The following is a 26,049-nucleotide window of genomic DNA, read 5'->3' as shown; positions in this document are numbered from 1 at the left end:
GTGGAAATGTGACAGGAGTCCATACATTTTCAAAAAGAGATGAATTTCAGCAATATAATTGGTAGAAACCATTGACTAGACTAGAGTGACTAGATTTGGGCATGTTCAGCAATGCAATACAATTGAGAAATTAACTTTACGCAAATATAGAGCGACTTGGTGCAATGACTGCCAATGGGCATGAAGGCTGTAGAGCACCTGTGAACCATCTCCTGATTTGTGGAACACTAGTTGCGTCACCGTTTAATAAATGTACAAATGCTTACTCTTGACTTCACAGTAAACTGACTAGAAAATTTAAAAACAGTGCATGTATAAACATACTTTTAGACACTGCTGTGTAACTGTATCACCAAATGTTAAACGGTACTACTACTTGAGGCACAAGATTTGAAAATGGAAATTTGTCATTGCCTTGAATGAAAGTACCCCACTGCACATGAAAGTGGGCAGATAGTGTTGTCTTCTGAATGTGTTATGCCACACTGTGATACAGCTTCAGTAGCTGTTCAAAAAGAGTTGTGATTCACTGAATTTAAATGTCTCAGAAGAAACACCTTTTAATGTCCCTAGTTAATAGCTGGCTCATGGGTATGAATTATCAAGTGACCAAGTTAGGAAGAAAAATAAGCCAAAAAGTTTGCTAAGTAATTTTGTTTCTTTTTAACAAAACAGTATCTTGAATATCTTTGACCACCTTCTCTAGTGCAGGCTTAATCATCCCGATTTCCCCACAATGCACTTGTTCTACCCTAAGAGTTTTGGTGGCCTACTTTCAGTCTGATCAGCCTTTATAACTCACTTCTGATTCGTCTGGGCTATTTTAGGTATTCTGTAAGGTAATGACCAAATCACCATTAGTCCTCTGAAAGTTCCTGGAAGCCTCATCTGTGAATTCTGGCTATAAATCAAATGTCAGATGAGTCTTTTCTTATCTGGCCCATGGTCTGGTACAGTACTCCAGTCCTTCTCATGCAGGTGATCCAGGGTCACACCTCAGGTGTTCTGTGGCTTGTTTATATAACCGGAAAGGGAACTCAATTACCAGGTGGAAGAGAGTTTGTAATGAGACCAGGCTCCCTCTCGTCACTCTCCTGAGCACCGTGGGCCACTCGAAAAACGGAACACCTCTTGACTAACAATAATGCAAAATTAAAGCGCAGCGAGGGTGCTCACTGGAAAATTGTCAATACTTGACTAATATTGAAGTAGGGCTGTACAAAAAATTAGCATCTGTGCCACTTCTCCTTGACATTTTTTTTTTTAATAACACATTGTAAAATGTCACTTTCAAGAAAGTATGCATACTTTTTTCTGCCTACTGAGATGAATTTGTTAATTCAGTAGACCAAATGCAAAAAAAAAAACAGAACAGAACAGATGAATCTCAGCTTGTGCACATGCCCAGGTTGAGTTCTGTAATTAACAGGAATCACATGAGATGAGGATGAGACAGCATGAGCCCCCTACCAAAAAATCAGATTGAGGTTAAGGAACTGTCTGAAGATACTCACCACCATCTTGTTTTTGGCAACCCAGCAGTCTGGAGGGAAATCCTGCAGCATGGGTACAAGGAACTGCAGGCAGCCATCCCAGTGGCACAGCAGGAGCATCATGCCAATCAGATTCACAATACGCACCATCGCACTGGCCAGGTCATAGGTCATATGGAAAATCTGGGGAGCAAATTTGATTCGTGATTACATAGAGTCATGTCAGTTGTTAGTGTTGCCTGTGATTTCTCCACTGATGCTTCCTGACATAGATTGAAGCTGTTTATAAACAAAATTAAGAAGCAATAAATAGTAAATTACAGTCATTAAACTCAGTAAGTTTTCTTGGTCTCCCTGCTGGCTGTTTCATCTACTTCTATTGTCTTAAGTTGGTTGATTTCTGCATAATGTATTAAAAAAGGGCTAGAATACTAAATCTGATATATTTTTACGATTAGGTCTACATATCCAGTTTTATTTAGCTTGTTTTATTCCATAAATACCATAAACTGATATATTTGTCTAATCAGTCAAATGTTTGAATGATAGGAGTGTAATAATACAATAATAAACTCCAGTCATGATTTTATTCAATTCACAATTTATTTTAATTTGATTCTCAGAATATAATTTTATTATATTATTACCAATTAAATAATAATTATTATATTTATGACTGAAAACACCGTTTATATTCCTGCATTATACAAAATTCAAAACCATTGGCATTTTTATCTGTGTAAAACTGAACAAATAAAAAATGGCTATTAACAGAGCTTTTTCTTTTTAACACATTATACAACAATCTACCAAAAACTTGATTTCCCTATTAAAAATTATTGATTGAAAATGAATGAGCTTTACACCCAGAAACAGAGCCCCAAAGTCGGCTAAAATGCCCGGCTTTGGTAAGATCTTATTTTAGACCCTGTAGATTGCTGGCAATCCCGTCTCTGTTCTCAATGTCCCTCTAATCAATCAAGTTCATTTCTATAGTGCTTTTCACAATGAACATTGTCTCGAAGCAGCTTTACAGAAATTAAGAATTGAAGTTATTAGGTGTATTTGTCCCTGATGAGCAGCTTGTGTTAAGTAAAAACTCCCTAGATGTTATGAGGAAAAAAACTTGAGAGGAACCAGACTCAAAAGGGGAACACATCCTCATTTAAGTGATATCAAGGGTGTGATTATTAATCTTAAAACAATATAAAACATCGGAGAGTGAGAACCACCACGGTACCGGAGTGTGTTATTATGAGTAATGTTCATTTTACAGTCTTATACAGTCATTTGACGTTGTAATGAATCAGATATTGTAATGAATAAGCCCATCTATTAACCCTGAATACCACACACTAAAAAGAATTTGATTAGTACTTCAAAATAGCAATATTCTTGAATAATTTTGAAACTTGTTTTTTAATAATTGCACTAAATTACAGATTCCTCTCCACTAGCTAATTCTTAGCATTATGTAATAGCTACCAACTGTAAAGGGTGAAGCTCAACACATCCAGACATGTAATATAACCACTTTATCCTGGTCAACTCTATGGTGGATATGGAAGCTATACATTTTCTGTGTACTGCTCTGCCATAATCATTGGTGCAAGAATTAGATATTCATCCTTAATTTGGAAATTATAGTGAGTTCCATATGGATACCCCCACCTCTCATCTCTCCAGCTTTTAAACCATGCTCAAGGTCATATTCCTGGCCATGCTGTGAGGGCTTTTGCCTGTAATGGGTTAGTTTCTGTTTCTGTTAATCTGCTTCGAATTCCAGGCTGTAACGACAAGCTTTCACTTATATAATCACTGCCCTTTTTACAGATGCCACTAATGGCTCTCTGTTCTGAGTGTGTGCGGGGGTGTGTGTGTGAATGTGTGTGTGTGTGTGTGTGTGTGTGTGTGAAACCTCATTTTCAGGCCATCAGTATATGCGTGTGTAAAACCTCATTTTCAGCCCATGTGTCAAGTATAAGGCTTGCAAAAAAAGAGCGAGAGAGGGATGTTGATAAGGCAAAGTTTGCTAATCCTAATGTTAACTGCACCCATGGGATGCTCCTGGACGCCCACGCAGGCTGATGAGTGTTAATGGATGCAAAATTTTAAAGCTACTTAATCCTATTTAGGCCACGGCGTGTGCTGCTAACTGCATCTCCCCATATTAAAAGCCACTCAACCACTCGATGCACTCTCAGAAGAGCCTTATAAATCAATTACAGTGACATAAGTCATATAAGTTGCACAAACCCTCCTAGAATCTCTTTCTCTTGTCCAATACAAGCACCTGCCACCTGTAAGTGTAATTAAACTCATTTTGCTTTTTTCCCCTCATTTTATTTCGCCTTGTCAAAGCAGGACTTAAACAGGTATAAACTACATTAGTAGCACTTACAGTACTTGTCAGGAATTTAAAGTCAATACGTGAAGTCAAGTCAAGTCCAGTTTATTTCTATAGCACTTTTCACAACAGACATTGTCTCAAAGCAGCTTTACAGAAATCAACAGTCAAGGTGAATGGTGTGTGTTTATCCCTGATGAGCAGCCGTGGGGACTGTGGCAAGGAAAAACTCCCTTAGATGTAATGAGGAAGAAACCTTGAGAGGAACCAGACTCAAAAGGAGAACCCATCCTCATTTGGGTGACATCAAGAGTCTGATCATAAATCTTTCAACAATACAGAACACTGGAGAGTGAGAACTAACATGAGCACTGGAGTATAAGATTATAAGCAAATGTTCTTTCTACAGACTTTGGTATAAAACTAGGAGCTACTGAGCTCAACATTTGTGATCATCACAGATCCAGCAACAGCTTTTCCATGCTAGAGCCTTTAAACACTCCAGGAGGTCCAATACGTGCTACCTGAAGAGTGTAAACCTCCATGTGATATGTTTCACAGAAGTCCCTTCAGAAGTTATGAATAATCTTTATTTTAAGAAATTATTATGGAACTGTGTTCTCAAATTCTCAAATCTGATTGGTCAACATGTTTTCCAACAGTGAAAACTAGACTATTAGACCAACTATTACCTTTATAATGTAAGTGAGAACAAAAATCAGTTTGTTTTACAACAATAAAAACAATGACCGGTGAAGAACTACCTCTTTTTGAAACACTTCAACCAGCACTTTATTCCCTGTTTTTTTTGTTTTTATATTATTAGATTTATATTAATTGATTAAGAGTTAAAACACTTTTGTACTTTACTTTGCTGCTTAATGCTGTAAATGTAAACGCAATGAAAAGAATAAAAAATATATAATAATAAATGTAATATTTCTGGTTGATTGTTGTAGTGTAAAATAAATAAATAATTTTGGGACATGCTGTCATAAAACATTTTTTTAACTTGAGTTGGTAAAAGTAACTCTGCTTTGGAGTGTGCTGCATCACATCTAAATAATGTGATCATGATTGGATATTTTACTGATAGCCCTTGGATTTAATCTATAAAATTCCAAAAACCTAGTTTAGAACGTTGTTCTTGTAGTTGTGATTAGCTAGATATCATTATCTGATAAATGGAAAAATAACAGATAAAAGTGCAATGGATTAATTGGATTTGGACTGTAATTCATATCAATATTCTACTATAAGGCTCAGGACCACAGGTTGCATTTAACACATACTGTATCACATTTATTGTTATGAATGGAAATTTGGTGCCATCTGGTTATGGATGGGTTTCCTTTTGAGTCTAGATCCTCTCAAGGCTTCTTCATCATGCCATCTCAGGGAGTTTTTCCTTGCCACAGTCACCACTGGCTCGCTCAATAGGGACAAACTTAGAACATTCATTATAACCGCTTTATCTCTGTAAAGCTGTGTGAGACAATGTCTATTAATAAAAGCGCTATACGAATACAAATTAATGTCATTTAATTGAATTCATATTCTGCTATGTTGTTAACATACTCCCATAGGATAAAAATCACCAATCAACCAGTCACCAGTCACCAGTTTTCCAATAAAAAATAAAACAAGCTAGTCAGCAAAAATGTAGTTGTCTATCTGATTTTAGAGAACGTTCCTGGCATAACTTGCCAGCAATGATTATGATACTGTATAAGTTGAAAAATGGCTTTCACCATGATATACCCTGCGATACTGGGAATTCAATGTGCACCCAGGATAGAAGGTTCCCTCTCTTCCTGCATGAGATGAAACATTGAGCTCTCTCTCAATGTTTATTCAAAGTGTTTAACCCCGGGCACATTTACATTTTCGAATGGAGTCGTTCACCTGATTGCACCTTTTTCACTCAATCTACTAAACCGCTAAACTGCCCACCCTCCAGCATGAGATGGCCATTTGCTCTGCAAAATGCCAATTGCTCTTTTCAAGCTCTGTTGAGAACGCATAATGATATCCGATGTCAGCTCGTCTGACTGGAAGTAAACGGCTTTTTGTAGCATTAACTAGCTGTAAAAGTGTTCATTGAAAGCATTAATTAGAAAGTGCTGCTTGGAAAATGATACTGCACAATTGAGATACAAAAAGAAAAAAGCGTGAGAGAAAGATGATGATGAAGATAATGATGAAGGCACTTTCAGAAGGCACATGCTCAAAATGACTTGTACTAAAGATGCACATACAATATACATTCCTGAAAATTTTATTTAATTCTAATTTAATGTGCGGTCTTTATGTTGTAATATTAAAATTGAACAATTGTGTGAAAAATCATCTAAACAACTGATACAAAGAACAAGAAGGCTCTCCAGAAAATCACAACCTCAATGTATAATGCAGTAAATTTTGCTTTTACCCAAAGACTTCCATTTCAATCGGATCAATTCTTGCACCTGGTATTAAGATTGTAGCTAAAAGCAACTGGAGGAATCTAAATAAACCCCTTAACTTTCAAGGCTCTTTTGTCACTACATCCATTTCTTTCTAGTTATGTTTTAGTTACTGAATAATTCATGTTACTTGTGGAATAATATGCTTTATGATGAATAAATGAATAATATGCACAGAGTCAGAGGTTAAATACGATTGCTTTGTTAAATGTGATATGTAAATCGACTTTTGGTTTAAAAAGTTGTGACTAAAACATAGCGGGTTGTACTGATATGGGGGAATAAAATCAGCAGACCAGTGATGCAAGTTGTTAAATTTCCAACAGCGCATCCTGTAATGTTTTATGAATTAAAAAAAAATACAATTGTAGTTACAGTTCAGTTCAGTTCAGTTCAGTTCAGTTCAGTTCAGGACAGTACAGTTCAGTTTGTCATGCAAAAAATGCATGACAAAACTATGTCACTGCAGCTACATTATTTACCAATATAGGACATCTTTAAGCCCTTTAACCTGAAAAGTTACCAGAAGTGATAAATATACTGTACATCTCCTCACAGAATATTTCACAAAATCTTTTCCAGAGGAACCATCCTGAACACAACAAGGATTTCTATGTCGAATCAGTAGGTCCTTAGAACTCCCAAGTTGTTCTAGGGTGCCATCAGAAATACGGCCCAAAAGGATTATATTTGGTTTTCAATGTTAGTTGTCTTTAAACATCTCTGTCAACTTTTATAAGGAGCTGAGAGCTCTCCAGCCAGCCTGGAATGACAGCATGCAAATCTCAGATAAAAATGGTAATATGAAAGAGCAGAAGCCATTAGATGTAATTGGGTTCAGCTAAGGGACTGATCCTTCTGTCGCTCGCTCTTTCTTTCTGTCGCTTTCACTTTCTCACTCGTCGATCTTCAGAGTTAATAAATTAGCAACGCAAAGGGAAGAGAAGGTTTGCCGCAATCAGAGAGTAAAATTCTTTTGGTTAACTGCTGAAATCTTCTGTAATGCGGTGTTATTATGCCGAATGAGGTTTGAAGAATTATGTATAATGCATCTCTATTCACTGGAGCTTCAAATGCTGAGAGACTCTGTTTTTGGAATGTACAAATCATGGAGACAGTGGGCGACTTAAAAAACGTTCTGCTTTTCTTTCTCTCTCGCTGCTTTTCTGCTGTAACTTAAAAAAAAAAGCACTTAGAATCAAAGCAAGCAATCGCCTCTTTCTCGATTTCCTCCAACTCGAAAAGCTATATATAGCATTGTGGATGATGGACACACACTTCAAAACTAATTTTGTGAGGAACTAAGTGGGAGTTTTGACTCCCACTTGATAGGACAAAACAACAGATATAAACATCAGGCACTATTAATCTTTGGGACCAACTGAGTAAACCCTGCATCAACATGGCAAATTTTTCCTCACGGTTTTTCTAGTAGCATCAGGTTTGTCAATGTTACACAATTGACTAACTACAAAACGTATACAAGAAAAAAAACAGTATTGGACTTCTTCCTCCAATGAAATGCTTTCCTGACTTTGATGTCCATCATTTTCTATAGCAGTGGTATATCAAGTAAAGATCCTTTGAATTGCATTTCTTGCTTACGACGTTCCAGACAAGCAAACATGACTAAATGACTAAATTACTACAAGTTGCAGGACTCCCTATGACTCCTATATGAAGTTGGCAAAATTCTAATCTATGTGAACAAACTGACTCATCTCGGTATAGCCTGGGGAAATTCACTATGTTGAAGCATCTGGTGCTGGCTGTCAGTGTTACTAATGATGATGAATGCTCAGTGTGATTGATCCACGTGAATTCCAAGACAATTACTCACACACTGCGCAGCAAACAGTGTTAGAATTCATTCTCACAGCTTCAGAAAGAGGGCTTTGGTGTCTCAACGCTATGTGGCAGATGGATTAAACTGGTTGTCATATGCTCATGTTCGCTCCAGACAGAGCTTCTACAAAAATCCTTTAGTGCTGTCTTGGAGACAAAGAGGCCACACAAAAAAGGAGAGCTCCTCCGTCAGCACTTGGAAATAGGATTAATCTACAGAACGCAAGTGGGGTTTGGAAAGGGGTGTAACAGGAGGCAGATTTATCGATCTATTTTAATGGGAACAGTACGAGCGATGTATTTCAAGCAGTTTCTTGGTGATTAGTATGCTTAGACAAGTTTTCTCCATCATTACTGTTAAGCAAATGTTGAAGTGAGATTAACAAGTTTAAAGCTCATTATTGAATTACTACAAATTACAATATTATTCAATGTACAGTTTAAAAAAAAAAAGCCTGGAGCTTAAGTGTTAAACACAAAAATGCATAACCTTCCAGGCAAAGATAGTGTCGAACATTTAGTATATATTATATTATATAATTTACTATTTCTTTGCATTCAAGAATAATAATAAAAATGTCTAAAACCATTAAAACCAATAAAATGTTACATAAATCAAAAGTAGTTTTACCTTTTATATACATTACACTATACATATAATACATTGTTCATATATTCATTACTGTATACCTATACTTCATCAAGTATACTGTATATACTCTTCGTAAACTCGTGGCATCATCTCAATCAGCTTCACTCTGGAGGCTTTGTCAAGGTTCTCACATAGACCAAGCTATTTTGTGTTAAGTTTTATATAAGAAAAAAACTATTTATTTCTAAAAGCTGGATGATTAAAAAAATTGCATCAAAAATATATTTTAACCTGTGCAATCTATTGATTTTTGCAGTGTAGTGTATTTACTGGATCTGGATCCAGAGCCAATCCTGCGAACACACATACTCGTAATCTCCTGGTCAAACCAGGGTTCCTGATTTGAATTACACTGAAATTGTCTCTTTTGACTTAGAAATTTGAACATTGTATGAGGATGGTGTGCTTTTTTCCGTTTAATTTAATTTATATTCACTAAAGGCACTATTGCAGACACCACCATTTTGAGAGATGGCCTAAGAATACCGTTGAGATAAAACACTGAAAAATGAGGAACTACTACAAGCATATTATGATAACGATAAAAAAGAAATGTACTTCTGAAAGTGAGCTACACATACTGTATGGATATGGAACCCTCATGATATCTTTATATAAATAAAATCTTATATATGAATAGACTTTTGGTAAATTGTCTTGGATTTTTGAGTATTATACAATTCGATTTTGCACACAATTAATGTGTACATTCTGTTAAAGGTCATCTAACAAGTAGAACAAACTAATTGTCATTACACAGTACAGCTTATACATAAAATATATACAAATAAATGGCAATACAAGCCTCAATTTGGTCAGTGTTTTTTCTTAAAATATCAAGTGTTTCAGTACATTTGCTTATACCCAGCTTGGACTGCTAGGATTTCACCTTTTCAAAAGAAATTGCATCAGATGCCTTCTGGGCAAGCTCTGCTCTGCTTTTAAAGTCATGTTGTATTTCTAATACTTTTGACTTGATAGTGCAGCCCTACGGTCAGCGGTCAGATGATAAAACTTCACTGGAAGGATTGAAATGTTGAGAGAATAACGATGAAAGCAAGGGGTTGGTCAATTGATCATCACTCAGCTGACAATTTTTTGGTTGAAATTTTTTTCTGTCAAGAAAGTTAAAGTATTGAAAAAAATTCATGTCGCTAACAGTTTGCTATTATTACTATGACACCACAGCACTGGGGAATTCCCAGTTCCCTGAAGGTGATGATTGATTTTTAATAACAAATGCTCGGGCATAAGTTCTCACTGTAAGGCTAATCGCAGATTTATATCAATATGCACTTTTTGTTGTTTTTATAGTAACCAAAGCGATGATAGTATGGTGGAGGCTCCACATAATCAAAGATTTATATTAAAAAGACATATTCAAAAATGCACTGTTACTCGACAAAGAAAAATGCATGTCCTTTGATAGAGTGTGGTTTTGTGTGAAGAGACATTACTAACATTTACAGAAGAAAACTTCAGTGTCAGTGTTTTATAACAGTTTTCTGACAGAAATGTTTTCAGGACATGGAAGCTTCTGTTGGCAAAGTTCTATCAATAAAATTATGTATAAAAAATTGTTAAAAGGTATGAGGAATTAAATATTTGTGACATGCTGTTGGTAACAGTAAATCTACTACCAGAGATGGGAAGTTGCAAAGTACAAATACTTCGTTACTGTACTTAAGTAGATTTTTCGAGTATCAGTACTTGCGCCGTTTTTAGCTAATCAACCTATTTCGTGTCATTGTGTGGCTTTTTTAAAAAACCTACCACTAGTGTATCATTTTCTGGCTTTCACACCACAGACGAAAGGCTAGCATACGAAGCTAAAAACTAACAAGACAGAAGGCAACAAGAAGTCTGGGGTTAACGTGGATGAGACAGAGGGAGTCAGTGATGTAAACATGACTGAGAACAGACACATTCCTAATCACCTGATCATCATCTTTTCTCTGCTTGTGTTCTATATGGTGGATGTTCAGCCTGGATACATTTGTTAGGTAACAACATTTGAAATTCTTTTGTATTAATATATTTATATGATGTGAGGTCCAGTTACCAGTGTGACGATAAAACAGGCAGTAGTAATGGCTACTTTTCACTTAAGTACATGTCAGAGCCCAAACTTCTTTACTTTACTTGAGTGAAAAGTGTAGTCACTACTTCAACTTTTACCAAAGTATTAAAAAAAACTATATCTCTACTTCTACTTGAGTGAAGGATGTGTGTACTTTTGCTATCTCTGTAAAGTACACAGTAAAGTATGCTCTATAAAGTGCATCTGTTGCTGGCTTACACCCAGTATTGCACTTGTAATTTATTGTATTCTGCCTCAAAATGCTTTAAAATGTTTTTCTTTTAACCTTCATCCATATCCGTCCATGCCCCTCTCTTTAAAAACAATCCAAGAGAAGCCATGAATCATATCAGTTTCATGGTAAAATATATATATATTTACTATTACTAATGTTATATATAATTACTATATAATATATTAATTATCTTCTGGGAAAATGTTCCATTGGATTTTACCATTTCAAGTGATGGACAATTTAATGCTACAGCATCCAAAGACATCATGTACAATTGTGTACCTCCAACTTTGTGGAAACAGTTTGAAAAACAACCACATATTTCTGGAAAACTCAGGTGTACAAATACTTTTGTTTATAAAGTTATATCTCCAACTAATAATCATAACTTTTTAGTACTGCCACTCCTCCTGGCACTGAAGCCTGGTTAGATGTCACTAGTTGAACTTTTCATGCCAGTTTCTGTAAAACTTTATGTGCCGTAAACAATGTTCTACTTATTATGCATAATCCATCAGTCTCAGTTTTTCTGTAGTGATGTTTTCAGTACAACAAAAGGTCATAGTTATTTATTTAACTGATGAATAAGCCTAGCTGTGGTCGATATTAAAGGGCCGTGTGCTGCATTCACACATATCCGAGAAATATGTCAGACAGTTGTGAGGGGGAACATGAGCCTTGAGCTCTGATCCAGCCTGCAAACTCATTTATTTGATAACATTTATACCAATACACACACCAAATCAACTCAAGTAAAAAAAGACTGTAATAAAATGAGGCTTTGCAATCAGGGAAAATCAGATTATGCCAGTAAAGAAGGAAAGCAAGAACGCATACATTTACATACACATGATTTGGATTTAAATATGTGAAAGTGTACGGTTTACACTTATATAAGGAAACGTCTATAAAACAACTACGATCCTTTTGAAACCTTTATTTTTAACGACGTAAAAATAGTTATTGAGAAACCTGAAAGCACAAACATCTCTGTGATGAAGACTCTCTTGAGGTTGTAAAAACCAACTGATTGTTACAAAGCGCTGGCATTAGGGACTCCTTCCATAAATGTTAAATAAACATCTCGAAACAAACAGCTTTGACCATTTCCTTTTCTATTTTTTTGTTTGTGTGTTTATTTGTTATCTGTTTATTTTTAGACTGAGATTATGTGGAGCATTCACCATACAAGTCCCTCTAAAATATTATTAGTAGTAGTAGCATCATCATCATATTAATATTATCATTATTAACTAATAATAATTGAAAAATATATAAAATAACAAAAATTATATGAATAATTATACAAATATTGAATCAACAGGATGTTAAACTTGAAACAGACCAGAAATGTCAAGTTTATTGGGCATGTTTTATCTCATTCAGTAGCAGCTAAAAGTGAGAAGTGGTAGCTCAGTGATTAAGACTCGGGGTTACTGATTAGAATGCCCACTGTTGGGCCCTTATGCAAGGCCCTTAACCTTCTGTGCTCCAGGGGTGCTATATCATGACTGCCCCTGTGAACAGTGCTTTAATATGGGAAGAAAATAATTTTACTGTCCTCTAATGTATATGACAAGTAAAAGACTCTTTACCTTAAATAAAGCATACTGATTGAGGTTTTTCTTTTACTTTTTTTAAACATTCAATGCATCAATTTTCTCACTTTGTTACTGTAAAAACACACTGCCTAAATGCTATACATTTCATTCCCTTGTTTCCTGCACTGTCAAAGTTATGTACCACCTAGATCATGTATATGATAAAAAGTATCAATCAGCAGTACAGTTCCCTATTAATTTAAAATAATTAGTAATTTAGGTCCTGTTTGGTCTGAAACAGATGAATGATGGAAGAAAGAGGAAGTTGTAGTTGTAGTGAAATGCTCAAATTAATACCTGCAATGGGTTACATATAATTTATGTAAGTTTCGCAAGATGGCTAACTGAATGTATTAATTTCAGTCAAGTCACATTTGCTTTGTGAAGGATTCGTCACTGTAACTGCCAGGTCTCTTTGTATAACCCATAATATGCTATTCATGCTTTTCTTCCTCCTTCTGTTATCTCAAACTGGCCAGGGGCTCACAAAGGTGCCAGGTCACTGGGTAAAAAAATTGAAGCCAAAAAAAAAGCTCATCATTGGAATTTTTTCAATACTTATTAAAAATTGGCCAGCCTCTTGACTGAAGTATGCGAGCTCAGGCATGTCGGATAAGTCGCTCAAAATGAGCACATCCAGTGGAGCAGCGTAAGCCATAAAATCTGAACGTTCCCACATGACAGTATTAATAGAGATGGACTCTCTGCCTCTGCATTATAAACAAATACAGATGGCCCAGCCTCCAAAGCTCCCTACACCGGGATCAAACCTCCTTGCATAATTGTCTGTCATGTTCCCACCCACTTACGTCATGTTTGTAAAATCTTCCCGGCTGATTTGGGATTTGCTTGTGGTCCTAAAGAGGGGCTTTAAGCGGTATCATTAAAACAATATTGGCCTAAAAGTGGGATGAGCTTTTTAAACACCTCCTTCATTAATGCGCTCAAATCATGCCCCGGGACTTTTGACTTTAAGAACTCAGCTTGCTCTGATAGCCATCAGGGGGTGAACATTGACGTCACCAGTGTCTGGTGCAGTGGTCGTCCTCGGAGGTCAGTCATTAGTGCTTTGATTCGAATTTGATTTAATCACATGAGGACTAATTTGATTCCACTCCATGCTTTGTCGATGAAGGAGGACATCCGGGCAGCATCTTATTTTTAGCCGTGCTGAAATATGACAGCTACAGTGAACCAACTGTCAGAGTGAAGGGGCAGCGCAGACATCATGGCAGCCGTTCTCAGTGTGACGGTAACTGTGTAGCACTTAAAAACGTTCCTTATCTCTGTCACTCTTATCCCTGTCAAGTTGCTGCCCACCTTCTTCCAGCCTAACAGTTAGCACGGACAGTTAAGCCATTCCTTGTATGGTGATCTGTGAGTGAGGTGAGGTCATGACCACTTTTGATAGATACTGACCACTGCAGACCGGGAACAGCCTACAAGAGCTGCAGTTTTGGAGATGCTTTGCCCCAGTCATCTAGTTATCACAATTTGGTGCTTGTTGAACTCAAATACTTACGCATGCCCATTTTTCCTGCTTCTAACACATCAACATTGAGGGCAAAATATTAACTTGCTGCCTATTAAATCCCACCCTCTAACAGGTGCCATGATGATGAGATAATCAGTGTTATTCACTTCCCCACCAGGTGAAGTGAATCTTAGGCCTGGTCAATGTACAATGTAACCTCGGTACTCGTGGGGTTACGTTCTATCACCACTCGTGAGTAACAAAAAATCTCTCCTTATGATGGTTCCTTTTGTAAACTCAACAAAAAATGTGAATTACTTTTCATAAATGTTTTATTTACTACTGTAAATGCATAATACAATAATAATTCATTTTTATGTAATTTATTATTACAAACTCTGTTTTGCAATGCGACTCCGAACTTTCGAGTCTCTTTAAACACTTCTCGCAAACGATCAGATTTTTCGTGAGTTACTCTCAGTCCGGTTTCAAATGGCAAGTCGCGAACTACCGAGGTTCCACTGAATCTCCTTTTTTATTATGATTTCACAATTTTTTTGTGAATATGACCTTGAAGAAAAGTGATATTTTGATGCTCACCTCCTCTTCATATCACTTTACACAATAGGGGTCACAAAACAATTCATTGCAAATAAAAATATGCGATATTGAAATACACACTGTAAGACAATAGAAGAATGTATTTAAATGAAGATTTATACAGTGCATCCGGAAAGTATTCACAGTGCTTCGTTTTTTTCCACATTTTTTTTTTTTATTCTACAGCCTTATTCCTAAATGGATTCAGAAATGGATTCCAGAATGTCGAAAAAGTGAAGCGCTGTGAATACTTTCTGAATGCACTGTAGACCCCCATATCCAGAGTGACTTACAAACTGACTTACAAGTCACTTAAAAAAAAAAAAAAAAAGTTTTACCCACATCCTCTACTGACAGACCGACAGATATTTGAAACCTGTTGATAGTTATGTATTTTTAGCAGCTGCTTTACCACAGTGCAAAAAATTACTATGTATGTGCTGTAAGAAAAACTAAAACAAGCATGAATTTGCATGACACAGAGCGAAACGCCCTGTAACAGTCTGACACATATCAGGAATTAGTTTGCCTAAAATGAGGATGCACAGCATGTACTTCAAGAAAATAAGTATTTCTGATGTTTGGATATAGTATATGTTCATATGACCAAATATCAATATGCAAAAATCTCATTTCAAATGTTCTTTTGGTGCAAATACTGACTTTTAAAACCCGAAATGGCAAAAAACACATCAAACAACACTTCCTGAAACAGCTCTACACAGACTGAAAATGACATTTCGGGTTGCGCTACTTATTCATCCAATGGTAAGAATAATAATAAATCTGTGTGACATATTACACACTATGTACCAATTCTTAGATTAGTAGCATGGATGCTCATGTCCATCAAACTGAGCTTTCCTTACAGCTCAAAGTCTAGCCTTGTTTGGATAAAGGCTTGGATAAAGGTTGATAAGTCTGTAGCAGTGTCTGGGAGGGTTTTCCAGACCAGATAAAAAAAAAAAAGCCTGATTTGTCCAAGTCTGGCTGAAGTAGCATCTCTGAGGTGAATGGTTGACGTCCTCTAAATCCTGATTAGTAAATGCACTAATCAAATAGGCAATAAAACTATTATTATTATTATTATTATTATTAATATTATTATTATTATTATTATTATTCCCGTAACCTTTCCTCATGAAGGTTTGATCTGAATCTGAAATTTAGCCTGTACCTGTCATTCTGTCACAGATTTATCCAAGTTGATATATTACAAAACCAAAGCCAGAGAAGTGCTCTTATCCAGATCAACTTATGCTTATCTCATTTATACAACACTTAAGAGTTAAGGGCCTTGCTCAAGGGCCCAGTTCTGGCTGTTTGCTGGTGCTGGGATTTTAACTCACAACCTTTAAATCCAAAGTCCAACCAGTGGCTCAAATGCTACACAAGTGGAATCTCCCAATCAACAGTAAATCAAGCATGAAATAACACTTTCTTCATATTGGGCAGCATCACACCATCCCATCGTTGGTTATTTTCCTAGAACAGCACATCGTGTCATACTTTCTAAGTATATGTAATGCTTTCTAAATATGTTTTGCACATTTTGTACATTGTACCATATAAAATTAAACAGAATGTATGCTGGTCTACGCTATTTTGTGTATGTTGTGTATCTGTCCTGTACTGTTAAGTTTTATATTATCTGTTTGCACTGTCTTTTGTCTTGCACTGTTTGCAATATGCTGCACATGATGCACTTTATGTGACTAGGACCACTTACTTTTAGTCCTTAGCTTTGTGTTGTGTTATTTAGCTTTATGTTGTTTTATATAGCACTAGTGTGTGTACTGGTGTATAAATGTTTAAATTGACTTTATGTTTCTATTCATTTCAAGGATTGAGAAACTAAATACTGTATAAAACATTAGATTTTAGGGTTGAGGCCTCATCAGGCTTTAGCTCTTGAAATGGCTAAATATAAGCTCATCGGTGCATTCTCTGGTAAAATCAATCATTTAAAGCAACATTTGCTAACAAGCATCAAGATGCTACTTTGCGTGCATCGCTGTGCATCATCATTCACACACTTGTGACACGTGATGTGAAACAAAAATCGCAATCTTTAAAAAAATCGGTAGAAAAATATGATTTCCCATTATTTCTAATATGTAACGCACGGTTTTAATGAAAACTGATTCTGACAAGAACACGGTAATGGGACATGGTGTCTTAAAGCAGAGTGTGTCCTGACTAAATGAAGCCCCAGCTGGGAAGTGAGGCTTCACTTCGCACTCTGCACCTTTGAGACTCTGCACAAGGATTCACCTCGAGATGTGGGAACATTTCTAATTATTGCTTTAATTACACTCCCACAGTCCCCGCAGGAGGAAAAGCAGAAATATGGGCTAATATTAGCATTCACCATCTAAATTTTTGTTTATCCTTCTAAACTGATATACTGCATATATTTATGTAATGGTATTCTCAGTATGACATTCTAATCGCTTTTTTAATGACTGATGTCATTAAAAGGGTGCAAAGTTTGGTATAATAAATATAGAGCTCTGAATGATTATTCTACTGCTTCGGAAAACCAAATACCGTGGCAAATATCATTCCATTAGGAGTTGAACTGAGCAAATTACAGCACTGACTTTGTGCTAGAGATGTAGAGGAGAAAGAGCAAGAGAGGTAATAACCCCATTTCAGCAGGGTTTAGTCTCAGCTTTGCTAACTGAAGTGTACTTTGTTCGGAGGGACAATTGAATCAAAGCCAAAGACCAACTGTAATCCTCACTTGAATCTATTTTAGATATTACTTCCTGCTTTCATTCATCTTCCGTTAGGACTTTATTCTGGTCAGGGTCACGGCGGATCCGGAGTCTATCCCAGAAACACTGGGTGAAAATAAATGCGAATACACCCTGGATGGACAAGGGACCAGGCGTGCACACACACACACACACCTATTCACACCTCAAGACAATTTAGGGTAGTCTGAAACCAGAGAACCTGGAAAAACCCACACAAACAAGGAGAGAACAATAACCCAAGGATGAGGATGGCCCTGGGGGAAAGTAGGCTTTGAAATCTGTTTTGTCCTCCTCTTTATTTAATATCATGCCTCGTTAACTTGTCTGATAAGATCTACTGCCGCAAAGCACCAAACGCTAAAACAGGACCTAACTCTAGACAAAGATTATGCAACAGTATATTATACAGAATCTAGAAAAATCTTGTACGCAAAAGATTTTGTTTTCTGTCAGGATTTTTTAAGAGATTGAGAAAATGAATCATGACATAAACAACACTGTAAATGTATATTCACAAAACCAGATTAAAGGTTGTCATGTTAGAACACTGCAGAGAATAGTGGAGGCGGATGCAAGAGCCCATTATTACATTAATTTATTCTGAGAAACGGCCAACAAATCCAAACCTGCAGCTGAACTAGAAAACATGCTAAGGTTGGCTGCAATAGGCTAACTACACTACGATGGGCAAAACAAGAACTTAGAACGAGAAAAAATCAAGATCTAAGACACCAGGAGAAACATGAAAATGTAGAATATTAATATCTTGGTAAAATGCAGTGAACTGAAATGAGTGGAGCTTTGGTACCATTTCACCTGCTCTTTCTGTGACACTGAGTTGAGTATCACAGTTCATTTGTTCAGTCGCTGTTAATTACCAAGCCGTTTTTGTTCACTGTTCCATGTTTTTTTGGGTTTTGATGACAATTTGTTTTCTCATTGTTGTCATGCGTAGTTTAATGTTGTTTGTCGAAAAAATTGTCTCCACCATCATGCATTCTGCACATTCAATTGCATTTGATTGTACCCTAAATTTTTAAGCGAATCTATAGCAATGCGGGAGAATATTCACTCTTAGATTAATATTTGTAAATAATTCTACAATCTTTGTTGGTTTTTATGGGTCTATTGGCCCATATATTTTAGACTAATTTGTTTAAATTCATAATATAACCTGATAATATATAATAAGTATATTTCAAAAACTCGATAGGGGTGAATATTTATAAAGTTTTCTCTCTTTATATCATGATGTAAATTTGTTAATTATAAGAAAACTTTTAGTTTATAATACATAAGAGTTTATTAGTTAAAATATCCTACCTCTTCCCACTGATGAATGTAGCGTATGAGTCTGGACAACCTCAGCAGACGTAACAGACTGAGTATCTTTGTGAACCGAACAATCCTGAGCGCCCGCGCCGTCTTGTAGAAATCTGAATCGATCCGCGTCTCTACAATAAGGAAGATGTAGTCCACCGGGATCGACGAGATGAAGTCCACTACGAACCATGAGCGCAGATACTTAATCTTAATCTGCTGAGGGTCCAGTATAATCTCCGTGTTGTCCTCCTTGACGATGCCCGTGCGAAAGTTTAGCACCAGGTCCATGAGGAAGAAGGTGTCAGAGACAACGTTGAAGACGATCCAGGGAGGAGTGTGCTCGTCCTTGAAAAAGGTGATGCCCACGGGAATGATGATCAAGTTTCCCACCATCAGCAGCAACATAGTGAGATCCCAGTAGAACCTGAATAGAGCAAAGGGCATGACAGCAGAAGATGGTGAAGAGAGAGACGAATAACAAAGTTAAAACCGTGCCTTTGAAAAGTTTGAATTCACCTTGTCTTGTTTTGTTTCAAATAAATATAAAAGTAGATTTTCTGTCCATTGCAGAAGAATACAAACAATGGTTTTATTAACGATGTTACATGTAGGTGCAATTAGGTACAGTTTGTAGAATTGAAAAAAAAACAGAGTAAAATATTTCAAGGAAACCAATGTTGATAATAAGCTTTTTATAATGATATGCTTAAGAACCTTATGCACAATTCACAAACTAATACCAGCATAGTCAGTAGATCCTGGGTACTAGCTAGCTAAAAAAACATTAATGTAACTTGCTAGTTTTCCCTGAGGCAACTAATCAATCAAATACCAAACAACTATCACAAATATTAAATTATAATATATTAATAGTTAAGTAAATGGAAACCAGCAACACTTTCAATTTTGCAGTTATTCCTTTGTCATACTTCCAATTTGTCCCTGCACAAATCACCTGAGCTAATTATATTTGTAACTCTTAAAGATCACACAAGTCATTTCCAAGGTATGAGCTTCTATACTAAATCTTTCATCAGCTTCTCAGGCACAGTAAATATAATTAACTGTGCAATTGTCAACAGCGAGAAAGAGAAAAAGACACACAGAGAGAGAGAGAGAGAGAGATAGAGAGAGAGAGGGAGAGAGAGAGAGTGTCTTTTCAAGTCTGGCATTCTGTTGCTTCCATCAGATCAACTTGACTTCGCACTTAACATGAATAAACAAGATGGATTTTCTTGCTTTTACAATGTAAATGGTAAATGTAAATTTCGGTACTGTACACATGCTAAATCTAAAACATCGGCACAGCTCACCCTTTGAGGAGAAAGGTATACCTATAGCTAAGCATGTACAGTGTTCATCAAAAACCTTTATGAACAAATTGCATTCAAATATGAATTTGACTTAAACACTTCAATCCAACACTAACTCAAACAGGGAACAAAAGAAAAGTGGGAGGGCAAAAAGTACCACTGCTCAAGAGAACAAACAGATTAAACTGTCAAGCTTTTGTAATCTCTGTTAAAGCTGTCCTCAACTGACACCAGAGCTTAAATGTACATGCCAGGTGCCAGTCTCATTAGCTACCATGTCCAAAAAGCTTAGGAAATGCAGGGCTGATGGGCGGGATGTCGAAACCAAAGCCTTTTCTAAAAGAACTTAACAAAAGGCTGCAGTGCATGGAGAAGGACAGACAAAAACAAACTGCAAAAGTGTTTCGGGTGTCAAACTGGAGAAATTATGTAATACACCTAAAGAACGTTTAGATTAGATTTAAATTCATAAATCCTTAGGGTTTGTTGGTGTCTCTCATTCTGGGGGACCTTCTGATAGTTTTATTTAGAAACAATCTTTACTACATTTTTCTAAAGCTTAATGGAGGTTGTACATAATGTCGGTTATCACCTTCAAGTGCAAGAAATGCTGGACAGAACTGACTGCCAACAGTCAGCAGCTAGTCAGTATCACCACTGGTTCCAGTCAGACAGTATTTTACTGTGGGCAATTTACATTTCAACGAGACACCAGAACGCTATGAAAGGTACTTGGTGAATGGCTTCCTCATTACTCATTCCCCATGTTCTAGGAGTAATGAAAATGAAATAAATGTCTTATCAGACATGTTCTTGTGGAGGCGTCAAGGACCAAGGACCAAGGGCAGAGGTTAAATCAGAGCAGTCGATGCCCAATAAATGGTGCCGATTTTTTGGCCGATTTTCTTTTTCCTTCATCTTAAAATCTAACAGTTAATTAATCAGAAGTGATACAAAAAATTGCTTAAATTAAACATTTATCAAACAACAAAAGCCTCTCCAATTAGTGCACTTATTAGCAGGTTCTGGTTCCTGTGCCTGCCTGTAGCCTAAACAACAGCTGGCTAAAGGCTCGCTTACAATAGTAGCAAGTAATAATAGCAATAGTCTCCCTCCAAAAGTAGCTTCATATTGAACCAATGAAATGTATAAGGCAAACGGTACAAAGGATAAAATCTTACAGCCTGGGACATAACAAGCGTCAGTTGTTTTTTGTCCGATTCATTGCACAATCTGACAATACCGATTAATTAAAAAATGGCAAAAAATAACCCCAGCTCGATTAATCGACTGGCCGATCAATCGGTAGACCTCTAATTGGAAGTTTTTTCTTTACTGTAAAATAAAAAGGTCAAGTTTGTAGATTGGATTAAAAAGTGGATAGGTGTACCAAAGTAATGTACTCTTTCTGCTTGTTGACCCACATGAATGAGTACTTTTGATATTCCTTTTTCCATTCAGGGACATTGCTTTGTAATGCCATATAATGAAATCTGTAAGTGGCTGATCAAATTGAGCATGAGGACTTCCCTTGTTGCCCCAGGGACGCTCTTTAAATTAAATTTTAGTTCTTGTCGGCTGTAGCTCTAGTTAACTAAGGAAGCCTCTGGTGATATTATAAGCTCAAAGTGGTGAGTGTCAGATCAAATAAGTCAACTTGGCAATTGGATGTTCAAACTCAGTGTAAGCTCTTCCCTTTTTGACCCAGAGACATGACAGCGATGTGATGTCAGGTTTGCTCATAGCTGATTAAATATATGAGGTAGGCTGGAAACCATTCACATGGTGAAATATTGACTGCGGAGTCCTGAAGCATTCCTGAACTGAAATACGGCCAAAAAGACATTAAAAGTGGACACCTGAGCATCATACCCACGTGGAGGTCTTCCCCAAACTGTTGGAAGCAAGCATTTATATAAAATAATGTATGCCCTAACATTCAAATTTAACCACAGCCACATTCCAAAATCAAGTGAAAAACCTACTTATACATCTATGGAACTTGGCAGGTGCCCTCATCCAAAGTGACTTACATTTATCTAATTTATGGACTGAGCAGGTGAGGGTTAAGGGCCTTGTTCAAGGTCCCAGTTGGCAGCTTGGTGATGCTGTGATTTGAACTTATGACCTTCTGATCAGAAGTTCAAATTTTTAACCTTTGAGTTACCACTTTAGAAAAGTTAAATATGAAATGTGTTGTTTATAAAGCACATATTTCAATTGTTTACAAGCCTTTGGCCATAAAGTATATTTGGGATCCATTTTTTAAGTTGGGTTACATAAAAAAATCACAGTTGGATTTTATTTAATAAAATTTCATTTTTTATTTTGTAATGCAATAAAATGTATTATTATTTGGTCACAAATTGAATTTGTGTTTATTTACAAGTAGCTGTGAAAAAACTGGATTAAAGTATAATATAAACCGTACAAGAAAATCACATCGCAAGTTTTTTCCAAACCTTTTTCTGGGAAACTGACTGTACTTAGTGTTGAATTTAATACACTGGTTTCTTCCCTGTTTTGTTTTTTTGTAGACAAGCATCAAGACAATTTTAGAAAGTAGATAACTAAAGCTTATGAATAAAATTTTGCGATTATAAAATAATTCGCCACTGACAGAAAAACTCAAAAACTTAAATCTGATATTTCATGGCTATTTTTCCTCCTCAGAATTCAGCCACAGCAACATGTTTTCCCAGAGCATCAAACATAAAGTAGTAGTTCATTTTAGTGTAAACAACAAATCATGTAGGAAGCCAAAAACAACATGCCACTTGAGACTGTGGATAAATATTGTACGAATAATATCTAGACAACGTTTCTATAATTTGGGACAGATCTTTGAGGAGCCTGGATTCCCAAAGCAGATTTCCTGGGAGGATGCAAAAAACAAAGCAATTTTTTGTGTAAACTTCCACCTACACATGTCCTCCTTCATCCTGATGGTTGGTGTATAGTGTGTGCGTGTGCGTTATAAATTGCCCTCTTGGGCCAGTCGGTAATTAAATCCAGATTGGCTGCATTGTGAAGAGGAGTGATATATTCTTACTGCTCTATAGATTAAAGAGAGAAGGTCAGCATTGTGAACAGGTGATTTACCCTGCTAAGTTTAGAAGCTGCCTATAAAACCAGTCTTGGAGGTTGAAAACCAACTAATTCAGAGGAACACACACACACACACACACACACACACACACACACACACACACCCACACACACACACACACACACACACACACACACACTCAGGTTTCTCTAATAGACAATATAATTATTGATACAACAAATGAATGCACCTAAATCTGAGCCCAACATGAACCATAACGAAAAGGAAACATTTTATCTATTTTGCATTTAAAATTAAATTTGCACTTTTTGTATTACAAAAAAAGAATTGGACATATACTTGCTAAAAGCGCTAATTTGATTGCTATTAATGCAGCGCACATTTCTGTTTGACAATTTTTACTAAATAAATAAATAAATAAATAAATAAATAAATGAGACTAAACTTTTTTTACTAATGTGGCAAGTCTCAAATCAAGCACCACAATCCACCATGATCCGGCAATTTAAACTGTCCTTGTGGAAACATAGCAAAATGTAAAACATCATAATTACTTTAACAGATTTACAAGAATATTTTGTCATTATGCTGTTGAGTTTGGTTTCAATAATAATAAACATACATAAGCATAAAGCATCCATATTTTGCCCTGATACGTGTGTATGTATATAATATAATATCTATATGGTCCTCGAGTTATATATGTATTATATATGGTCCCCAAATTACAATGGTGCGACTTACAAGTTTGCAATCTTACAATGATGATAGCATTCAGGAAAATTGTAAACATATTTCAAATTTGGCGCACCAGCCAAATGAAGCAGCATATGCTCCGCCCTCCAGTCGTGAAACCCACAAACAAAAACTACCTTGTGGGGACCAGCCAAATGTTCCCACAATGTAAAAAAATGCCAGAGAAACTTATGGGGACCATGATCTAAAACACACACACACACACACACACACACACACACACACACACACACACACACAAACATTTACTACACAAACTGTTTTGTTGGAAGAACTTGCAGCTTTTATTGTGGACAAATCAAGATACACTGAATAAACACTAATTACAGGGGAAATTACATACACAGCTGCCTGAGATGCTTGAGCTACGTTATGGATTAGCGCACACACACACACACACACACACACACACACACACACACACACACACACACACACACACATTTGAAGCACTGACAGTAATTGGAATTCTTCAAAGTAAGCAGGGTATCCACTGTTACAGCTGCCTGTCGGCTTGCGGTATATTTAGCACCACGTTCCTGACGCCATTCGTTCTTGTTGAGATTTAAACCCTGAGAGGACGCTAGACACTTCGAAAGATTATGCCCTGCTTGCCGCTAATGACATTTGTTCTTCCAATCTCGATGTTCCCCCCACATTGTCCCATGTCACAAACCCTGGGAACTAAGATTACACACACAAGCAGGCCTGGTGCTAGGGAAGGGCCCCGATAAGTCGTAATGGATGTGCCGTCAGTCTGAGCCATTCCCTTCATTTCTCTGCACATCACACTTGGCTCTCGACTGTCACAGATGTTTGGCAGACACGTCTGTCTGGCCTAAAGGAGGGGTCTGCTTCCCTCTCCTTTCTAGTTGGAAGTCTGTTAAAGAGGTAGAGCTGGACATTTGTAGGTAATGGCCAGCAAAATCTCTATTGTTCCAAAATGTTTCACTTAATGCTGCCAGATATTTTTTTTTCCTTACATTGAAGCTAAAATTAACCTTAACAGGAAGTCTATCTCTATAGTTGTTTACAGACATGTATAATATGGCCCAATCTGGAACTGAAAATAACTATAATGGTTAGCAATTTCTGAAGGATGAGACAAAAAAACCCCTGTGGTAATAAATACAGCTAATATCTAAGTTGTATGGGTAATATTCAGGGTAATGTGTAAGGAGAGGGGTTATTTGTGTAAAAAATGTAATGGGTGAAAGTAAAAAGTCCAAAAATTAAATAGTGAAATAAAGTATTGATACAAGAAAAATCTACTTACTTACAAAGTAGTAACAAAGTATTTATAATTCATTACTTCCCAACTCTGATCGCTACGCAGCTAAGAAAATGAATAAATGAACAAGAGTAGGTTTGTTACCCTGCTAATGTTACCATTCTTTAAATACTGTCAATATTTGAGGTAGTGTTTAATTTAGGATTGATCCATTTTGATAGTTTAAAAATGTATATAGTAATTACTCAAGTAGGTTTTTTTTTTACTAGATGAGTTCACTACCTTTTTTATAGTCAAAGTAAAATATGTCCTGAGAGAAAGGAGATATGCTACTGTACTTTCACACTACGTTGATTGTAAATTTGTATATTTATACATTATATTAGATTTATTTATATACGTTGCTTTTTGCACTTCTTGTTAGATGTCAACTGCATTTTATTGGAACTGTATTAGTCCATTGTACTCTGCACAATGACAATAAAGATAAATCTAATCTAATCTAATCTAATCTAAGAAAAATGTATTAAAATTATATTTAACCTGTTAGCATTATCTGTCCTAGTGTGCTAAGTGCTAATCTAAAGCTCTGTGTCTAAACAATAAAGTAATGTTAAGTAATACATGACTTTAATGACACAGGCTTTCTTATGTGTGTGCATGTGCATGTGTGTGTGTGTGTGTGTGTGTGTGTGTGTGTGTGTCCATCAAGTTTCTTCTCTCCTCATCTAATATTGCTTCTTAATGGAGGTCACTTTGTCCGAAGTCTGCAGCAATCCATTCGCTGTTTTATTATGCATTG

The 26,049-nt window shown here is 36.4% G+C and overlaps 1 protein-coding gene across 1 annotated transcript in view; it reads right to left on the bottom strand.

The window, feature by feature from the left end:
* The window catches only part of hcn4 (hyperpolarization activated cyclic nucleotide-gated potassium channel 4), a 105,331-nt gene that overhangs the window by 52,119 nt on the left and 27,163 nt on the right, over positions 1–26,049 (bottom strand). Inside the window, exons 3-4 of the mRNA XM_046865305.1 lie at positions 18,878–19,301; positions 1,515–1,676 (exon numbers count right to left, since the gene is read on the bottom strand). Of these exons, the coding sequence (XP_046721261.1) occupies positions 1,515–1,676; positions 18,878–19,301 (586 nt within the window). The remainder of the gene's footprint in view (positions 1–1,514; positions 1,677–18,877; positions 19,302–26,049) is intronic.

This window comes from Silurus meridionalis, chromosome 13 (assembly GCF_014805685.1).
Source record: "Silurus meridionalis isolate SWU-2019-XX chromosome 13, ASM1480568v1, whole genome shotgun sequence".
Lineage (NCBI taxonomy): Eukaryota > Metazoa > Chordata > Actinopteri > Siluriformes > Siluridae > Silurus > Silurus meridionalis.
This window is presented reverse-complemented; position numbering and strand designations above follow the sequence as displayed.